Source organism: Microtus pennsylvanicus, chromosome 1 (assembly GCF_037038515.1).
Source record: "Microtus pennsylvanicus isolate mMicPen1 chromosome 1, mMicPen1.hap1, whole genome shotgun sequence".
Classification (NCBI taxonomy): Eukaryota; Metazoa; Chordata; class Mammalia; order Rodentia; family Cricetidae; genus Microtus; species Microtus pennsylvanicus.
In genome coordinates this window covers 59,070,290-59,089,190 of record NC_134579.1, presented here as the reverse complement: position 1 = coordinate 59,089,190, position 18,901 = coordinate 59,070,290, and the positions used below count along the sequence as shown (strand labels likewise).

General features: G+C 45.7%; 2 protein-coding genes across 8 annotated transcripts in view; one reads left to right on the top strand and one right to left on the bottom strand.

Moving 5' to 3' along the window:
* Hspbap1 (HSPB1 associated protein 1) overlaps positions 1–7,668 on the top strand; it is a 53,982-nt gene extending 46,314 nt beyond the window's left edge. Inside the window, exons 5-8 of one of the 3 annotated variants that reach the window (XM_075965250.1) lie at positions 810–981; positions 2,683–2,739; positions 6,869–6,979; positions 7,096–7,668. In XM_075965250.1, the coding sequence (XP_075821365.1) occupies positions 810–981; positions 2,683–2,739; positions 6,869–6,979; positions 7,096–7,605 (850 nt within the window). In that variant the 3' untranslated portion in view covers positions 7,606–7,668. Of the gene's footprint in view, positions 1–809; positions 982–2,682; positions 2,767–6,868; positions 6,980–7,095 lie in introns of all 3 variants that reach the window. The other 2 variants (XM_075965240.1, XM_075965259.1) reach the window with 2 other exon arrangements.
* A 3,113-nt stretch (positions 7,669–10,781) lies between these two features.
* Positions 10,782–18,901, bottom strand: part of LOC142845792 (protein mono-ADP-ribosyltransferase PARP14-like) — a 94,048-nt gene continuing 85,928 nt past the window's right edge. For all 5 annotated transcript variants that reach the window (XM_075965158.1, XM_075965185.1, XM_075965150.1 and 2 more), the window contains 8 exons: positions 18,442–18,591; positions 18,120–18,182; positions 17,598–17,762; positions 15,891–16,097; positions 15,204–15,803; positions 13,414–13,547; positions 12,214–12,388; positions 10,782–11,927 (listed from right to left, as the gene is read on the bottom strand). In XM_075965158.1, coding sequence (XP_075821273.1) covers positions 11,638–11,927; positions 12,214–12,388; positions 13,414–13,547; positions 15,204–15,803; positions 15,891–16,097; positions 17,598–17,762; positions 18,120–18,182; positions 18,442–18,591 — 1,784 coding nt within the window. In that variant the 3' untranslated portion in view covers positions 10,782–11,637. The remainder of the gene's footprint in view (positions 11,928–12,213; positions 12,389–13,413; positions 13,548–15,203; positions 15,804–15,890; positions 16,098–17,597; positions 17,763–18,119; positions 18,183–18,441; positions 18,592–18,901) is intronic.

The following is an 18,901-nucleotide window of genomic DNA, read 5'->3' as shown; positions in this document are numbered from 1 at the left end:
GCTGCAAGAACATGATGCTCTAAGTTCAGTACCCAGCACTGCGTAAAAGGCCAGGCGTGGTACACGTCTGTAACCCAGGAGCTGAGTGAGGCAGAGACAGGAGGACCCGGGGGCTGATTGGCCACACAGGCTCTCCAGTCTGAGCTCTGGGTTCAGAGGGAAATCCTGTCTCAAAAGTAAGGTGGCCTTTGTGATGACACAGGCTGTTAATCTCAGCACTCTCAGGTAGAGACAGGAGGATCTTTATGAGTTTGAGGTCAGCATGGTCTATAGCAAGTCCAGGACAGCCAATGAGGTTACATAATGCGAACATGTCTCAAAAGGCCAGGATAAAAAGTTGAGGCAATGCATGATGAGAAAGACATCATTGTCAGCCTCTTGCCTCCACATGCATGCACATGCATCCGTATGTCACGTGCAAACACACATCACACACATATGTACACAAAAAATAAAGTTAATAAAAAGAATACAGAAAGGATAAAGATTATTCTGGTTAGCATCAGGGTCAGGAGTGAAAGCAGTGGTAAGTAATCAAGCTTTGATATAAGATGCAAACAAGGAGAGAGAACCTATCCCTGCCACGAGAGGGCTGCCTCAGCCCGGCACGAGAAACCCACTGGAAAGCTGCCTTCCACCAGACATCTGCAGGGGAACAGCTGTGAGAGGACAGGTGACCACTGTGGTGGCGCCTGTGTTTCTATAGGAACTGAATTTAAATCAGTAAGATCAAACATTGGGCTGCTACCTTCCTACGTGTTTTGTCTCAAGTTGAGAGAGTTTTAACTGATATCTTATTTTCTCCTTAGGAAAAGATGGCATCTCTTTCCTCCTGAAGATACGCCTTCCCTTTATCCAACCAGAATTCCTTATGAAGAGTCTAGTGTGTTCAGTAAAATCAATGTTGTCAACCCTGACTTAAAGCGCTTTCCTCGGTTCCAGAAAGCTCGGAGACATACGGTCACGCTGAGCCCAGGACAGGTAACGGGGCTTTAAACATGGATGACCTTATCAGTGAACACCATAGCCTGGTGACTGTACTTCTTCCCCATCTATGGGCTTGAGACCCACAGCTCTGTCCTGGAGAGATGGGAAGAAGGAGCGCAGCTCCTCCTGCTGGTAAAGAGGAGAATGGGCCTTGAGGAATACAGCCAGTGAATCCATTCTTATTACCCAGGTGAAGAGATCACGCCAGGGTGTGGGTACTAGGATGTTTATTCCCAGTTAATACCTGTTCTGGTGACAGTGAGCACCAGCTGCAGTGCACCCAGGCCCTCAGAGGTGGACTGAGCATGATCTTTGCTTTCCAGCAAGAATGGCCGACTGCTTCTGAATCACTTCTGAAAAGACTCTTATTTCCCATTGCCACCTTGTGGGGAAAATTCCCTCTACGACACTGGCTCCTTCTGCCCCAGTTTCTTACCATCTGGAAGGTTTTCTTGGTCTCACAGAGAATCCATTCCCCCCATCACCCTTATCCAGTCTTCCCCCCATTGCTCCCTCCTTGCTAGCTCTTCTCCTGCCCTCTTCACACATGTCTTACCTGTTCACACATGTCTTACCAGTTCACACATGTCCAACCAGTTCACACATGTACTGCCAGATGGACCTGGTCCATTTGCTTCCATCTCTGGACAGGACACTGCCCTTCATGCCTCCCCCTCCAGCCCCCGACTATTACTACTTTACATTGTACCCATGGATTTTCCTATTCTGGGCATTACACATGCATCCATACATGCGGAATGTGTTTTCAAGGCAGAACAATTCCTGATTATGTAGATGTGCCACTAGCTGCTGTGAACGGGGGCTGCTGCCGTGAGCATTGTGCAAGGTTCATGGGTGTTTATGGCAGGTGGTCCGGGTGACTGTGCCACGAGCTGCTGTGAACAGGGGCTGCTGCCGCGAGCATTGTGCAAGGTTCATGGGTGTTTATGGCAGGTGGTCCGGGTGACTGTGCCACGAGCTGCTGTGAACAGGGGCTGCTGCCGTGAGCATTGTGCAAGGTTCATGGGTGTTTATGGCAGGTGGTCCGGGTGACTGTGCCACTAGCTGCTGTGAACGGGGGCTGCTGCCATGAGCATTGTGCAAGGTTCATGGGTGTTTATGGCAGGTGGTCCGGGTGACTGTGCCACTAGCTGCTGTGAACAGGGGCTGCTGCCGTGAGCATTGTGCAAGGTTCATGGGTGTTTATGGCAGGTGGTCCGGGTGACTGTGACTGACCTTCTGAGGTGTTGCTGGTATTCTCCGCAGCGGCCATTTTACATTCTGCCCATGATCTGAGGGTCTGCTTGCTGTGCTCCTCCTCCAGCAGCCTCCCTCCCCCCTCACCATTGTAACTCAGGGAGCTTTTCTAGCAGGTAAAGGAAGCCACAGTGCATGTTGCCGTCCGTCAGAATGTGCACAGCTTCTGCAGTGGGGAAGAGGAAGAGCTGGGATTCCAAAGCCTTTACTAAAGTTTAGATGTCAACAGAGAAGTCACAGGACTAAGAACAGCCAGCCACCAGCATCCTGTGTAGGCCTCTGAGCTCACCAGTCAGAGGAGGAGCACAGGAGACAGCTGGGTTTCTTCTTCCCCTTCACTCTGTTCCCTTGGATTCATTGTCTCTTATCCTTTATCAGTCTCAGGTAGAGTGAGAAATACCCTGTTCTCATGTTAACTACTATTTATTTGGTTTTCAGGTTCTGTTTGTTCCCAGACACTGGTGGCATTATGTGGAATCCATTGATCCTGTCACCGTCAGTATAAACTCCTGGATTGAGCTGGTACTTTTTTTTTTTTTTTGATTTTTCGAGACAGGGTTTCTCCGTAGCTTTTGGTTCCTGTCCTGGAACTAGCTCTTGTAGACCAGGCTGGCCGCGAACTCACAGAGATCCGCCTGCCTCTGCCTCCCGAGTGCAGGGATTAAAGGCGTGCGCCCGGCGAGCTGGTACTTTTTCTTGTTGTCCTTTAAAAGTAAAAACAAGAAAGAAAAGAGAGAGAGAGAAAGAAAGAAAGAAAGAAAGAAAGAAAGAAAGAAAGAAAGAAAGAAAGAAAGAAAATCCCCAGAATAAGAAAAGCCTGTGTGACCAGGATGATTTTGTTTGTATGTTCTCTCATTTTCTTGAATTGGTTGTGTTGTGTTTGTGTGAGATGGGATATCTCCACAATAGCCTCAAACTCACGGTCCTCCTGCCTCAGTCTCACTAATGCTGGGATGTCACACATGCTACTGTGCCCAGCTACTCCCGGAGAGGACACACAGTGGCCTTGACATTGATGGCTCCCTTGAGTGGTATCAGGACAGTCCTGATAGACCTGGTGGGGTCTGCATGTATGTCTAACACTGCTGGTTCCACCCCACACTATCGCAGAGGGATATGTCTGTTTCTTGGTTCAGGGTCCTCAGTTCTAACCTTGACTTAAACATTGTCTCAAGTAGAACCATGCAGCACTGTATTCTTTGCAGTCATTTCTGCCAGGAGCCTTTCACAGTAACAGCTTCCTCCTGGTTTCCTGTTGTATTTGACAGCACAATAGCCATCAGGCTCCAGTCTGGCATTTACCCGACACTCCAGTTGTGTCTGCGCTGCCTTTAACTGCAGTCTTTGATTGCATCTTTAGAAATCCGGTTGCACATCTGCCCTCCTTAACCTGAAGCCTGACATTTCTCTGCTCTCTTTGGCAGCTGCATCTTCCCCTTGGTAAGGTGTTTCCCTCGGTTACGGGAAGGGCTTTGGAGTAGGTGTATCCTGAGAATTACTGGAACAGGAAGCAAGCTGTACTTAAGAGCTGAGGGAAGAGAGGACACATAGCCCCTGGGGCTTGGGTGAGGAGTGTGCAGGGAGATAGCAGCCTCACAGTCAGAAAGTGCTTGGAGCTGCAGCTGGAGCAAATGTAAGATGGAGTCCACTGCAGGAATCACCTGCCATTCCCCGTGTCCCCAGCAGATGGCTCACGCCACACATGTTCACTTTCCACACTTAGAAAACTGATTGTAACTGAGCCCAGCTCGGCAGCCTAGTGGTGAAGCTTAAATCAATTAGCGCTGCTAACTCCTTCTGATATTCCTATCCTGAGTCTTTAAACAGGAGTTGGCAGGCTCTAGTTCAGTGCAGGTGGTACAGTATCTACCCTTCTCGGTTTCATTGTTGAAATGCAGATTCTTCCTTACACGCTCTGCAGTAAAGTGTGTTCTCAGATATTTCTAGTAGTGCCTTTATTCAATTTTTGCATCAGTATTTTATTTCAACTTAGCTTAGAATTTTTTTTTAATTTTAAAGATTTCCCCTCATTCTTTGATTTTTTTCCTTTGAAATGTCTTTGTATTATATCTTTACATATAAGAGAGTGTATATGCAACATATTTGTAAGACTAAAGATAATATAGTATCAAGGGCTGGAGCAGTGGCTTAGCAGTCAGCAGCATGTAGGACTCTTTCAGAGAAGCAGAGTTCAGTTCCTAGCACCCATATCAAGTGACCGATAACTATTTATTAACTTCAACTCCAGAGGATCCAACACCCTCTTCTGGCCCCTACAGATACTGCACAAATACACGCATGTGCGCGTGTGCGCGCGTGCGCGCGCGCGCGCACACACACACACACACACACCCCTATACCTAAATAAGACAAAAATAAATCTGTTTTTAAAAGATAATATAGCATCAGTGAATCCACTCACTACCTAATAACTCCAAACTAGAACACTGATAACTGTATTTGTATCTTGTCCCTTCCCAGCCCTCCTTCAGGCTAGTCATCTGTTTTCATGTTCTTGCTTAAAAAGAAAATTCAGTTGTGTTGGCTATGTACATCCATCCACATAGCTACCGGTACCCTGTCTGGAGAGCTCTGGCAAACCATGGACATTGTTCCATGGACATTTCCTGGGATGGTCCAAATGCAGGCCTGCTTACTGACAAAGACTCCTTCTCAGCCTTTTGTTCTTGATACTGACAACTGAGTGACTGAGGAGCCCTCCCATCTGCTATGTAATCTTCCCCTAACATCAGCACTGACTGTGATGCCAACCGCATCTAAGGATTTCCCCACAGTGTCATCTAGACTTCTGTTGACTGAACACGTGGGCATCAAAGCCTAGCCAGCTTGACCCAAAAATTATCCACCCCCAAAACATCCCATGTTACTTCTCTGTTTACCCTATTAGTTCCCAGCCCACTTCCCAGGGTCCTGCACCATTTCCCCTGCCCATCAGCCATTGTAGACTGAGCTCCTCACCTCCTCACCACACTTGTGGGGATCTGTTGTTTGTTATAGCCACGCCAGCGTGAAGTGAGGTCTCACTGAGGGGATTTCCTTTATAAATTCAGGACCGTGTTTCTCAGGCTTGACTGTTGTTAGTACAACTTTTCTCATCTTCCTGTGGCCTGTGGTCTCTTGCATCAAGGTACTGCTGAGTAGTTGTTCCTGGCTGTTCTGCTGGTGGATAATTGAATGGTTTGCAGTTTTTTGCATTCATGAACAGAATCTTTCTTGTACATATTTCTGACATACATGTGCAAGACTTTCTCCAGGGATGGTGTACAGACATGGAGTGGTGGCTGGTCTGTGGGTCCACAGGACTCAAGGTGATCAGACGATGCCAGCGTGTTTCCAAGTGTCCCTCACAATGCGCACTCCTGTCGTTAGTGAGGCTGTGTCTGTGAGTCTGTTTCCTCAGCACAGGCAAATCAGACCATCTTCTGAGAGTGTCAGTGTGATTTTCCTGACGGTCAGCTGTTTTCAGGCATCTCTCAGTCAGATATTCCTCTTTTTAAAATGTCTATCTTCATGTCTGTTCCCATTTATAAAATTATTAATATGTGCACAATCCTTGTGGGTTCTATATCCTGAGCTCTTTTTAGTTATGTATATTAAAGGCATCTGGTTTAAGTGATTTTTCTTGCTCTGTTTTTTAAGGAATAGAAGTTGGTTTTAATTCTATTCATCAGTAATGCTGCATGATATACCTCTTGTTTATTAAGAAGCTGTGCTTAGATGTTTACCTACTTTTTGTTTGTTTTATTTTCTGAAACAGTCTCCCTATAACCCAAACTGGCCTCAGATGGGCCTGCAGTCTCTTAGCATGTCCTGGAGATTTCAGACTCCAGACTCCAAGGGAACCCCCATCTTAACCTGTAGGCTTGCATCACCATGCCCAACCTCTCCCTACCCCATCCCCACATTGGGGAATCTGGTCCCGGCCCCCCGTGGGGCAGGTATGTGTTCTACTCCTGTGTGACAACCTCTCCACAGCCTAGCCGCCCGTTCCCCATGTTTCACATGATTTGCTTTTTTTTTTTTTTTTTTTTTTTTTTGATTTTTCAAGACAGGGTTTCTCTGTAGTTTTTTTTTTTTTTTTTTTTTTTTTTTTTTTGGTTCCTGCCCTGGAACTAGCTCTTGTAGACCAGGCTGGCCTCGGACTCACAGAGATCTGCCTGCCTCTGCCTCCCGAGTGCTGGGAGTTAAAGGCGTGCGCCACCACCGCCCGGCTCATGTTTGCTTTTAAAGTCCATAAAAGTCATTACTTGATGTGCTTAATACTTTTAAACAATTGGACATACCAAGGAGTGGGAAAGATTAGGAAAACATTATCTAAGGTCATTTGTACACAAGGCCTGTGTCTTCTAAAAAAAAAAAAATCATTCCTAATTTTGGTGCACTGTCTGCCCTAGACTCTCGTAGATGGCAGACGATAATGAACACACGAGGGTTCTGGTGCTCCCAGCAGCACACTGGTTCCTTCTGTGACAAAGTTGGCATCAGTGGGGGAACAGAACATACAACTAAAAGAGACTCTGAAATCGTGAGGTACAAAGATGAATAACAAAATGGTGGTTTTCTCATTTTAATTTTGTAATTTTAATGTTTTATCTCATCTTAGGAAGAGGACCACCTAGCGCGGGTGGAAGAGGCAATCACCCGCATGCTCGTGTGTGCCCTGAAGACTGCAGAGGATCCGCACCACCCTAGAGCCTGGCTGAACCCCACTGAGGTAGGATGGTCAGGTTTCCATCCTGGCTCTTGGATTTTGATGGTGAAATCAGTCAGGACAGAGTGTTGGTTTCCACTTCAGCTCAATGCGGTCTGAAGGGCTATTTTTCTTCTTAGGTTGAAGAAACATCTCATGAAGTGAATTGCTGCTACTTAAATGATGCTGTTTGTGCTTTTTTTGCTCACTGTGGAAAAGCTAAAGAAGTAGAAATGCAGGCACTGAGAGCAAACGGGGAGAACTGGAGGAAGGAAGAGCCAACGGGGCAGGATCACATGGAAGTGGAACAGGCACACAGCCGGAGCTTTACAGCAGCACGGACTGAGAAACAGGAGGTCACGTGTCCGTTTGGCCCAGATCTGGTCCCTGTGACACCCGTATCACCTGTGGAGAAAGGAGGCGCATTGGAAAATGACAGCAAAGAATGTATCGACAGAGATGGAGAACACGCTGCAGAACTGTCCTGTGCCAGGAGAGGGGCAAGCGCAGTGGCGGGGCAGGTCGCCTCAAGGTGCCCTGTGGCACCATCTCGGACATCCGTGTCCACAGATGACTTGCTGGACTGCCTAGTGAATCCGCAAGTGACTAGATTAGTGGCCCAGCTTTTGATACAAGGAAAAAGTTTGTGATTCTAATAGATTATTTGATTATTTTTTAATAAAATTTTAAAATTTACTTTTAGAACTAGTATGATACGCTTATTTGTTTGCTTTTCACGTAGTGTTTTTTCCTTATTCCTTGAGGCGTCATATGTGTATACAGTATGTTTGGACTGTCTCTTCATTGCCCACCTCCAGCCTCTTCCCAGTCCCCTTCATCCCCCTCCAAACTTTATATGGTTGTATTCATTCTCTTTTCTTGTTTTTCAACACCTTGAGTCCAATTACTGCCACCTATATGCACATGGTGTAAGGCCGTCCACTGGGCCCTGACTAGCCTTCCAGGGGCAAAAAGGGATGCTTAAAAGAAACCCCACACTAGCTCAGAATTGAGAATAATAGATGGTTATTTATTTAGGGGTATACTCACAAATCAGTATCCTCTGCTGGAACGGAGAACAGCAACCGAATCCTGCAGCCAGAAAGAGGTCAGACGCGTGCTTTTCTTTGGCATATATAGTATAAGAAGCCACACCCCAGTGGACGGGTAACTTACAGGCTACTGGCTGTAGGAATTCCTATAGCACAGGGGCTATACACCTAAAGAAAATTGACTTACCTTCGCATAGGAACCAACAACTGTCAATAGCTCCTTGGCTAGGGGTGTGGGTTCATGTGCCCGTCTAAGAATAGTAAGTGGCGGCTGGGTGGTGTTGGCGCACGCCTTTAATCCCAGCACTCGGGAGGCAGAGGCAGGCAAATTTCTGAGTTTGACACTAACCTTATCTACCAGAGTTAGCTCGAGGACAGGTACCAAAGCTACAGAGAGACAACTTGTCTCGAAGAACTAGACATTGTTCTGCCTCATTCCTCCCTGACCCCTGGCTAGTAGAAAGTTTTCCAGCCCTCTTCCTGTTTCTTTCTTTATGGGGGTGGGGATGTTTTGTTTTGAGACAGGGTCGTACTGTGTAGCTCTAGCTCTATGTAGGTCAGGCTGGCTTTGAACTCACAGAGGTCCCCCTGCCTCTCCCAGCTCCTTCCCTGTTTCTCCAGGCTTTGTGTTAACACCATTTCCTATACCAAGAAACCTCTCTGATGAGGACTCAGGGCTGATCTCGATAGGACTTGGAAGGCAATTTGATGCTCTGTTCATTCAACAAAATAATAGTGGTAGATTCACTTACAGGGCCTCTGAGCTCCCCAGCCAGGCTTCCTGACCAAGTTGACAGCTTGTATTTCAAACACAATTTTGCTGTATACCTCAGGCTGGCCTTGAATTCAAGAACCTCTGGCCCTCCCTCCCCGGGTGCTGGGATTACAGGTTTGCACTAACAAGGTTGGTTTTAAATAGTATGAGCTTAAAATAACAGACGGGATAGCAGGTGGTGAGGTTGTGCATGGTTGTAAATGGGCCTTTCCTAATAAAATTTTGCTGTGGTCACCTTTTTCCAGCATGGTGCTCTAGTCAGATGGGCTCACATTTGGAGACCTCTCATCAGTCCCGTGCCTTTTCCTCCTCCATCTGGGATCTTCTCACAGATTTACCAAAAGCTAGAGTTCCCCCAGATGTTACAGGGTGAGACTCTATAAATTATTGGCATTTTTGTCTCCTAGATATCACTGCATACATTCCGACGGGATGCTTTAAACGACTAGACGGTAGTGTCTAGAATGAGAAAGGAGGTTGAAAGGGGGATCTGTCTCATGTCTACACAGGTGTACTGACCCATGTGCAAATACACTCACGTGCAGGCTGTTTGTTTTCTCTCTTAGCCCTCAGAGGTCTCCTCTTCCCCCAGCACAACATAACTCCATGAGGATAGAGTTGTATGCAGTTACTGCTTCATTCACGGAATTTGGGCCAGTGCTCAGCATGGAAGGAGCACAGCACACTCCTAGCTCTTTGAGTAGGCAGACAAGAGAGTGGGGTAGGCAATGCTCCACCAGTGGCTTTGGCACGGAGCTTGCCATGGCCAGAGCTGTTTCTGTTCTTAGATTTGATTCATCACAGAAACAGATCTCTTTCTTCAGGTACTTTTTGGTTTGCTCTGCATGGCTCAGCTGTGAGTCACTGAAGCCGTCTGGAGGGCTGAGGTCTGTATGGAACAGAGGAGAAAATTAGAGATGACCCGAGACTCACTCCAGGGTCCAGTATCCTGTGGGCATCCTGTGCAGGCAGACCTGGTGTGTCCTGGTACTCTCAGCAGCTGCATTGTTATAAACACCAATGGAGTCAGGGCTGGGTTACAGCTTTCTTCTGATTGTAAAGGATATGAACACATTTTAGTTTGCAGCACGGGCATTATTTGATGAGACTCCTCAGCAAATGTTGTTTCTAGGTAAGTTTCTCACGAGGCAGTCTAGGTTCTCTGGAGGCATGGACTGATGCAGAATGGACTCAGTGGAGGCCGGGCAAAGAGAAGCTTGGATGCTCTACAGTAGGGAAGTCTTTCATTCTCTGGAAGGAATGGTGTAATACAAAGTCCTGGGAAGAATTCAGACAGTATCGGTGGAAGCGGGAGATGGGAGGGGGTTCCCTGATGTTCTGGAGAGACTGTGACACCCTGGCTGATTGCCAAGAGGCAGCAGAGGGTGAGCACAGAGAAAGCCAGCATGACCTGGCCCCTACCCCATCCTGCTCTAGATGACCACAGCTGAGTAAATAGTAAATAGCACCTGGTAAAGAAGTCCTTGGACTCTCTCTGCAGAGGCCATCGGAGCTCACGCACTCCCGTAGTGTCCAGCTGAGTTGTATCTGAGTCAGCAGAGCTAACAAACCCACCTTGTTTTCAGTAGGTATGGTGGCCACGGGCCATTGTGCTTTCAAGGAAGGCATCATGAAAAGGTGGCCCTAGTTGTCAGGGCTGTTGAAATCCTCTAGGTACTCACTGAAAGCAGATTTTGTCCTCCATGGAGGGCACCACACACTGAGCCTTCAGCACGTTCCTCGGGTGTCCAAGGAGCATAGACTGTGTGGTCCTACAGAAATCTATCCAGACCTGTGTAGGGCTCCAGGCTGGCTGCTCACTGGATACAGGCTTTCTGAACCTTAACCTGCATGGTGCTCCTCCCGTAGTTCCCAACTGAGCATTAGTACCTTAAGGACCCTCGGTGCTGTCCTGCTAATTGTGGTCACTGTAAGACATTGACCTACACCCACCCTCCCCATGTTTGCCCAGTAGGAGAAAAATGATTCCACCAAGAGACATTTTTCAAGTAATTTTACTAGAAGTGAGGAAAGGCTGAAGGTGACTGTAACATTTGTTGGTTGGGTCTTTATTCCACAGTGTAACATCTGGCTATTCAGCCTTGCCCTGAGTTAACTAAACCGCTGGAGGACAAAAGCAGATGAAATCGACCTCTTGTTTTTATTCCATTTCCTAGAAATCTGTTGGTACTGAGTTCAGATGCAGGTGCAGAGGAAGCCACCCCCTCCTAAGCCACAGTCTGTGCCAGCCCACTTAGAACAGCAGCAGAGGTTCTATGGCCTCTGTGTTGTTGTGGTAGCAATGGTGACCCTTGCTCCACTTGAAGTACTCTGAACATATTTGCTTAAGCCCTGAAAAACTCTTCCCAAAACACTATTCATGGGAACAAGGTCATGTTTGTGACCGCATCTCTCACTCTACCTGGCAAAGCCTAGGCACTCAATAAACGGCACTGGGTCTGAAATTGAGAAAATTAGAAGAACAACTTTAGCCAGGTCTGGTGGCTGTGCAGCCTACATGGCACAGGGCTGGTAGTGAAGGAAGAGGGTCTCTGCTCTGCATCTGTTCAGTTGGCAGCCTTACTGGCTCAGTGACACTGTGTGTCCCCTCGGCCTCTCTGACACGATTCCACTGGTGGTAGCCGGAACTGTGTGGCTTGTTACTGTCACATTTGAGACAGCATGGCTTCAGCTGTTACCTGATTTAAATTCTCAATTTGATTGGCTCTCAACTGGATTCATTTCCACCATGGAGAAGCAGCAGAGGAAACATCCACGGCAAGGAGAGAGCAAGTATAAGGAGGAAGACAGTTAAAATTTGTTTTGCAGCAGATGCGTGAAGGTGCCCTGAAGTGTCACCGCCTAAAGGTGATGAGATACTCTGGGTATGCTTGATTGTCATAAAACACTACAAATATGCATGGATTTCTATCATCATTTGTGACAGTGTCGTACAAGTCAGTAGGATTTTGAGGGTCCCTTGGAGGAGGCACAATCAGTAACGAGTTTCCAGTTGTGTAGTTCCCAGTGAGAACCCGCACGTAATACATATACTTCTTCCCATTGGCATCTGGTCTGGAATACGTATCATTAGCTGAATAGGAAGCATCGACAGCAAAATAGGTTCCCTTCCCATAGCATGTGGCTGCAAAGAGAAAGACATATCAAAGGAGTTCAATATAGCATATAAATCAACATGTTAGCCCACTATGTCAACTAATGTAAAAGGAATGATCGGCTAGAATATTTTAAATATTTTCTTTATCATCATCATTGTTATTATCAATTTTTCTCCTCAGAGGACATATAGCTGTTTACTGCTAAAACTTACTCTACTTTGGCCACCTCAATGTGAGGAACACAGTGAACAGAGCCCAGGGTGGTTCTAAGTCAGCAGCCCCTTTGGGGAAACTGACTGCATCCTTCCTCACCGTTCTTCCCAGCGTAGCTGCGGTTAAATCCGTGGCTGTTGAGGTGTAGAATAGAGCTAGCCTCCGTCCCATGGAAGAGTTGATTCTCATTTCTTTCATGGCCATTCTTTTCATCCATAATTTTTTTGTTTGCCTGGTACCTCTTCCAGAGAGCTGGATTCTGGATCCTTTCGATCTATAAATTAATAAAGTATTGAGTTATTCTGGAGATGCCAAGAGCCTTTGCCAAGTTACTGTCTTTGTCTTTCTTTTTTGTTTTCTGTTTTTTCTCCTTCCTTTCTTTCTTCCTTCCTTCCTTTCTTCTTCTTCTTTTTATTTTAATGGTTTCTCAAGACCGCATTTCTCTGTAGCTTTGGGGCCTGGAACCATGTTGTCCTTGAACTCACAGAGATCCACCTGCCTTTGCTTCCCAAGTGCTGGGATTAAAGATCTTTTCACCTTTACCAAGTGTCGGGATTAAAGGCGTGCACCACCATTCTTCGGTGTGGCTTTCATAAGCATAAATTCTACTTGCACAAATTCAGTGCAAAGTGTCAGTGTCCTATGTTCAGAAATATTTTTAGAACTGGTAAGACAGCTCAGTAAGAATATGGCAACCTGAGTTCAATCCCTAAAGTTGGAAGGAGAACACTGACTCCACAAAGTTACAGTCTGACTTCTACATGTGTGAACACCCCCTTCCCCCTACCCCTCCTACACACACACACACACACACACACACACACACACACACACACACACACACACAGGCCTGTCTTACTGGCCTGGAGTTAATACACCAAGTTAGGTTGGCCAGATAAGTGCTACAGTTTCAGGCTATTGTAAGCTACTTGATGTGGGTCTGGAAACCAAACTTGGAACTTGGGGTCCTCTGACAGTGCAAAACAAAATCTTTTAATTAATTAATTAATTTATTATGAATTCTGCCTGCATGTGTTCCTGCAGGCCAGAAGAGGGCACCAGATCTCAATAGCGATGGATGTGAGCCATTATGTGGTTGCTGGGAACTGAACTAAGGATGTGTGGAAGAGCAGCCAGTGCTCCAAACCCAAGAGCCATCTCTCCATCCCACAATACAAAATCTTGACCCATGGGCCACCTCTGCAGACCCATATATGAGTGGGTTTATTCAGGAACATGGGTTATATCACTTATATAACTATGTAACTTTTCCATTAGAAAACTCAGCACCCAACTTACCTTCTCTATGACGAAGTTTTGGCAGGTCCGGTGGAACTGGTTTGCCACCATGATATACTCAGGATCATTGGTTTGCAGACTGACCACAAGCAATTTCTTCTGCCTCATGTCACTCCAATTTGAAGGGATTTCAGCTGTAAAATAGACATTTGAGGGCTCCTGTGTTCATTTCCGGTATGCTTTGACAAACCTTTCTCCCTGTTGTATTATAGTCTCACAATTCTATGTATTCAAGACATTTCTTATCTTTCTAAAAGGATGCTGTTAAAAGTGTGGACCATGGACCATTGGTATCAGGATGAGATGGAAAACTTGTTTAAAGAGGCGGGTGATTTAAGGTGAGATAGCGCAGTGGTAAATCTCTGGCCTGACACATATGAGACTTGTTTCCCAGCACCCTCTCCAGAAGAAGACAAAAGCCATCCATGTCCTGAGTTAGGGTTTCCGAGGGATGGAGCCTCTCTGTCTACTCCTGTTTCCGTCTTGCTAAGGTGTGAGAACTGACGACATGTTGTAACTCACCTTCATTTAGTGCACAGCCTCTACTCTGATGTGATTTAACAAATTCATTACTAACTTGTTCTGAACAATCTCTGTCATTTGCACATGAATGAGTTTGTACCACTGGAGGGTAGTCTACATGTATTTTCTCATTTGCCTCACTCCATCCTTAAGAGGTAGGTGGGTGGGTGGTAGGGTTTATCTGTGGCAGGCTGTAGAACACCACATATGATATGTCATTCCTTAGAATGGGAATTGCGTAGAGTCTGGGGGTTCATTCATACTGGTCCCACAGAAGATGAATATAGTCTGTGGGAAGCCATAGGGGACTCATGTGGTTTGAAGGCAGGAATGACAGCCTACACAAGACAGCCACTCCCTTTCTGGGGGTCAGATCTACCAGAAACCTGTACGCCATTTTCTGCACTGGTATCCAGGAACCTTTGGAACAGGAAATAGAAGAATATGGGAATAGAATTGGGGTCTTCCCTTGGTCATCATCATGGACACAGAGGCCAACTCTAACAAGTCTGTCCTCTCCTTGACTTTTGTGTTCTTGAGAACCCTGGGCCACTTTCCTTCTGAAACTACTCTTTTTCTACCTCTGCCTCAGGCAGCGTTATTTGACCAGAATAACTAATCCAGTATAAATGATCCAGATGGAAAATGCAAGGTTAACTGTTGTTACAGTTAGGATGGTTCTTTTTGGGCTGTATTTTCCTGGCTATAATGTACGCTGTGGAAACTTAAGAGACCAAGATCTTTAAATTATTCTACTAAGGTTATCTGAATTTTATCTACTTTAAAATTTAATACAGTAGAGCATGGGTGGATCATGCCTTTAATACAGCACTAGGGAAGCAGAAGCAGGCAAATTTCTGAATTAGAGCCTAGCCTGGTCTAACTTCCAGGTCAGCCATGGCTACATAGTGAAACATTTCTGAGAGAGAGAGAGAGAGAGAGAGAGAGAGAGAGAGAGAGAGAGAATGAGTGAGTGAGTTCCATATCAGCAATGGCTGAATAATAAAACACTATCAAAAACAAAACAAGCTCTGTGGCGGTGACTCATGCGTTTAATCCAGCGCTCTGGAGACAGAGGCAGATCTCTATGAGTCCCAGGCCAGCCTGCTTTACAAGAGCTAGTTCCAGGACAGCTAGGGCTCTTATGCAGAGAAAATCTATTTTGAAAAACAAAAAGCAAACAACAACAACAAAACCCCACTGTGTTTTTACATAATGTTAAACTCAGAGTTGGAGCAATGACTTACACCCACGAGCATGTAACTTACCTTCATCTTTTAAGATGCGCTGAACTGTGACACTCTGTCCTTGAGGGCCTGTGGCCGTGTTTGTCCTCAAGTTCACTGTGAAGTCCTGATTATTAATTTTGACAACAGTGCTCTTGTGCTTTGCCTGCCGTGCGTTCTCCAACTGCATGTTAGGTATTTTGTCAAAACAGTGTGTGACGTTGTTGACAATATATCGCCATTCCACGAATGTGAGGACATAGTCTGCCTGGCTTTCCTTCTCTTTAGCCAATCGGATGCTCTTGATCAGGTTTTCAATCTCATCTCTAGCTCCCATCACATCTCTGCTGATTCCTGTAACATTAATCAAAGGTGTCTTCTGGTCCAGCTCAATGACGACGTTCAGCCTCTCCTGCAGCTCATTCAGCTTCTTGTACTCCTTCTCACCAAAGTCTCTGACACACTCATCATCACTCTGATAGGAATGCTGCTCCTGGGTGATCAGATTCTGTATCCAGGAGATTGTGCGTTCCACACTGTCTTCATCTATGCCACATACCTGGAAAACGGTCCACTCTACTTTCTTTTCCAAATACAGGGTGTTCTGTTTGTGGGGAGTGTGCTTTGAAAAGCCTAAAAAGGCTAAAGAGAAAATGAAAATTAATTTTTGTTTTATTCCCTTCAGCATCAAGGTGAGAAAAATGTATTTGATAAAAGTGAACAACTCACAGGTGATCTTAGACAGTAGAGACGGCTGGGGAGGAGCCGGGGAGCCTTCTCTGTCTTTCATGTTGTCATAAAAAACACTCAGGATATGAGGCTGGAAGATAACAACTTTGACTTTCTTCACAGCCCGCACTGATGTTTTCTGGATAAATTCTTCAATGGCATCCATTATAGCTTTAGCAATGGCATCTGGGTCCTGTTGAGCATTTCCTTTAAAAACACACACACAAAAGACAAGGTTAAGATCCACCTGCAGAAGGCTGCTACATAAACTAGCAATTCCAGATGTCACAGGAAAGAAAAATGCCTGGTCCAACTTTAATCTCTAACATGATGTCATCAAATAGTTTAGACATCCTAGACACAGTGGGGAGAAGTTTCTATTCCATGCTGTCCAAAGGACAAGACCCTGAAGCCTGTTCTGATTTGCGACATTCCCATCTGTCCTTTTCAGCTGGTCCTGGCTCCCAGGGTCACTCTCCTCCCATTACAGAGTTCAGTTGACTTCCCTACTTGATATACTACAGTTTTCAAAAGATTGTAAAAGGAGGAAAGAAAAAAAGGTAAAACAACTTCAAACAACATGGTTCTTACAGAGACAATCTGAGCCTCTGATAGATTTTATGCATGTGTTGAGATTCTGCCAGCTACCTCTGGGGACCTGATTCAAACTAAGGTAATTCTAAGGCACCCAGAACCGTAAGCTACTTGTTCTAGTCTATAATTCTAGGCATATCAGTTACCCTGAGCCTCCAGGATGTCTTTTCCCCCCATACTCTGTACCATTTTGGCTCCCCAGCAGAATTCAAATCACCACTGAGTAGATCCACTCCTGTCTTCACCATGTTTCTCAAGCCCTGGAACCCACTGTAAGGTAAGACTGTGGAATAGCCCAAAGTAAATGGCAGCTACCGAAGTCACATGACAGGCAGTGTAAAATTCTCCTGGGCAAACTGGTTTGATAGATTGAGAACCCATCTGGATTATCCCTGTTAATGGTGCCCACCACTGTAGTGATGAGTCAAGCAGGCCTGCTTTTGATCCCGCCCGGCTCCCACAGGGCTAGCTTAGCCCCGGAAATAACAACGCACAAACTGTATTCATTTAAACACTGACTGGCCCATTAGCTCTAGCCTCTTACTGGCTAATTCTCACATCTTGGTTAACCCATTTCTCTTAATGTGTGTAGCACCACAAGGTGGTGGCTTTCCAGGAAAGATTCAGCATGTCTGTCTTGGGTTGGAGAATCATGGCGACTGACCAACCTGCTTTCTTTCTCCCAGCATTTTGTTCTGTTTACTCTTCCTACCTAATTTTCTGTCCTATCAAAGGGCCAAGGCAGTCTCTTTATTAACCAATGAAATCAACACAAAACAGAAGGCTCCCCACATCACACCACTGGGGCAGGATATCACAGCACATGCCTTTGACTAACCTTGAAGACAACAATTGTGGGGACACAGGTCACTCCTCCTGCCTCCGTCCTTCCCATTGGGGCTACAGGTGCACATAAATGCACCCTGTTCATTTTCCTCCTCCTTAAAGATCCCAGGGGCTTTGCTCATTCCCTAGTGGACAGGGTGTCTTGGAGTGAGGAAACTGTCTACTCCTAGGAAAGGTGTCCCTGTCATCACCCAGACCCAGTGAGGACCAAATCCATGGGAAAGTCGAAACTTTGGGATGGAACCTTGACAGCCTGTGGCTACGGACCTGTGCCAATGGCTGGTAGGCAAATGGATGAGTAGTTCCGTTGTTCACATTCTTCCAAAACACAGGAAACTGATCTCTTCACGTCATTCCCACCAACAACATGAATAATATTCTTGCATCTCAGTGATCCACCTTCAGTAACTATGTACTCACTGTTCTGCTGAGCTGTGAAACATGAACAGATTCAGAGTCAGATGCTGACCTGCGCTTGGAGAAAGCAAGATGTCTGATTTCATGAGGAAACATTTTATGAATTAAAAGTTCATGAAATACTACATGTCGTGAAATTTGGGGATAAATTTCTCTTAACTGTGAGATATCTTTCTACTTTTAACTTTTGTATGGAATTCTTTCATAAAATATATGATCTTAAGATAAATACAGGGGTCTCAAAACAAAACAAAACAAAAAAGATTAATACATTGTCCTCCCAGCCCAAGGCCCTTCCTTGGTTTCCTCACTGCCTCCCACAGTCAATCTTCCCCTTCCAATCCGGTTCCAAGAAGCAGCATCGTTCCTTACCCAAGACAGAACATTCGTTCTCCACACTTGGTCCTGCACCTTCCAAAATTGCTTTGGAGACTCCTACATGAGAAAATCAAGACCGTGACCTGACCAGAAAGATGCCTTTGTGTCTCAACACACCCCATCATAGAGCAGTAAGGACAGAGGAGACATTTTCAAAAATGTTGCCAGTTGTAAGAAAGCCCATTGAATTAGGTTTATAGATATTAGTTAACAGAAACAAGCCAAAGTCAACAAACCATTTTGTCTGTAGAAACACTTCTTCATAGGATCTACCACACTGATTACTGCATGAGACAGAATCTATCTCACTAAGTACCTGATTTGAGATTAAATGTGTTTGATGTTGAATTTACAATCACATCTGCCACTTCTTTGGTGATGTCCCCGGTGGCCACTTGGAAGATGATCGGGCCAATATTCATTTCATGCACTCCTAACGTAGGGCTGGAGAGACTCCCATAAAAACCTGTCCAGAGGAAAGAAAAGATGGAATCAGGCACCAAGTCATCAGAAGCAAGAATAGCTGAGGTCGCAGGCTGCTCTATCACTGTACTGGCTGTCCTTTACTGCGGCCCTGGGTCTGGGCTGGGACAGAAGGATGACTTGCATTTAGGAGTTTGGAGCCATCCTGGGCAACATGGCAAAACCTTGCTTCAAAACAAAGCTCCAGTGAACCCCAAACAAGATGAACTCAGAAACAGAAATCCACGTGTGACACAGAAGTGTTGGCTTGTATTATCTCTTAAGGTGTCTCTTGGAAAAACCAAGTCACATGA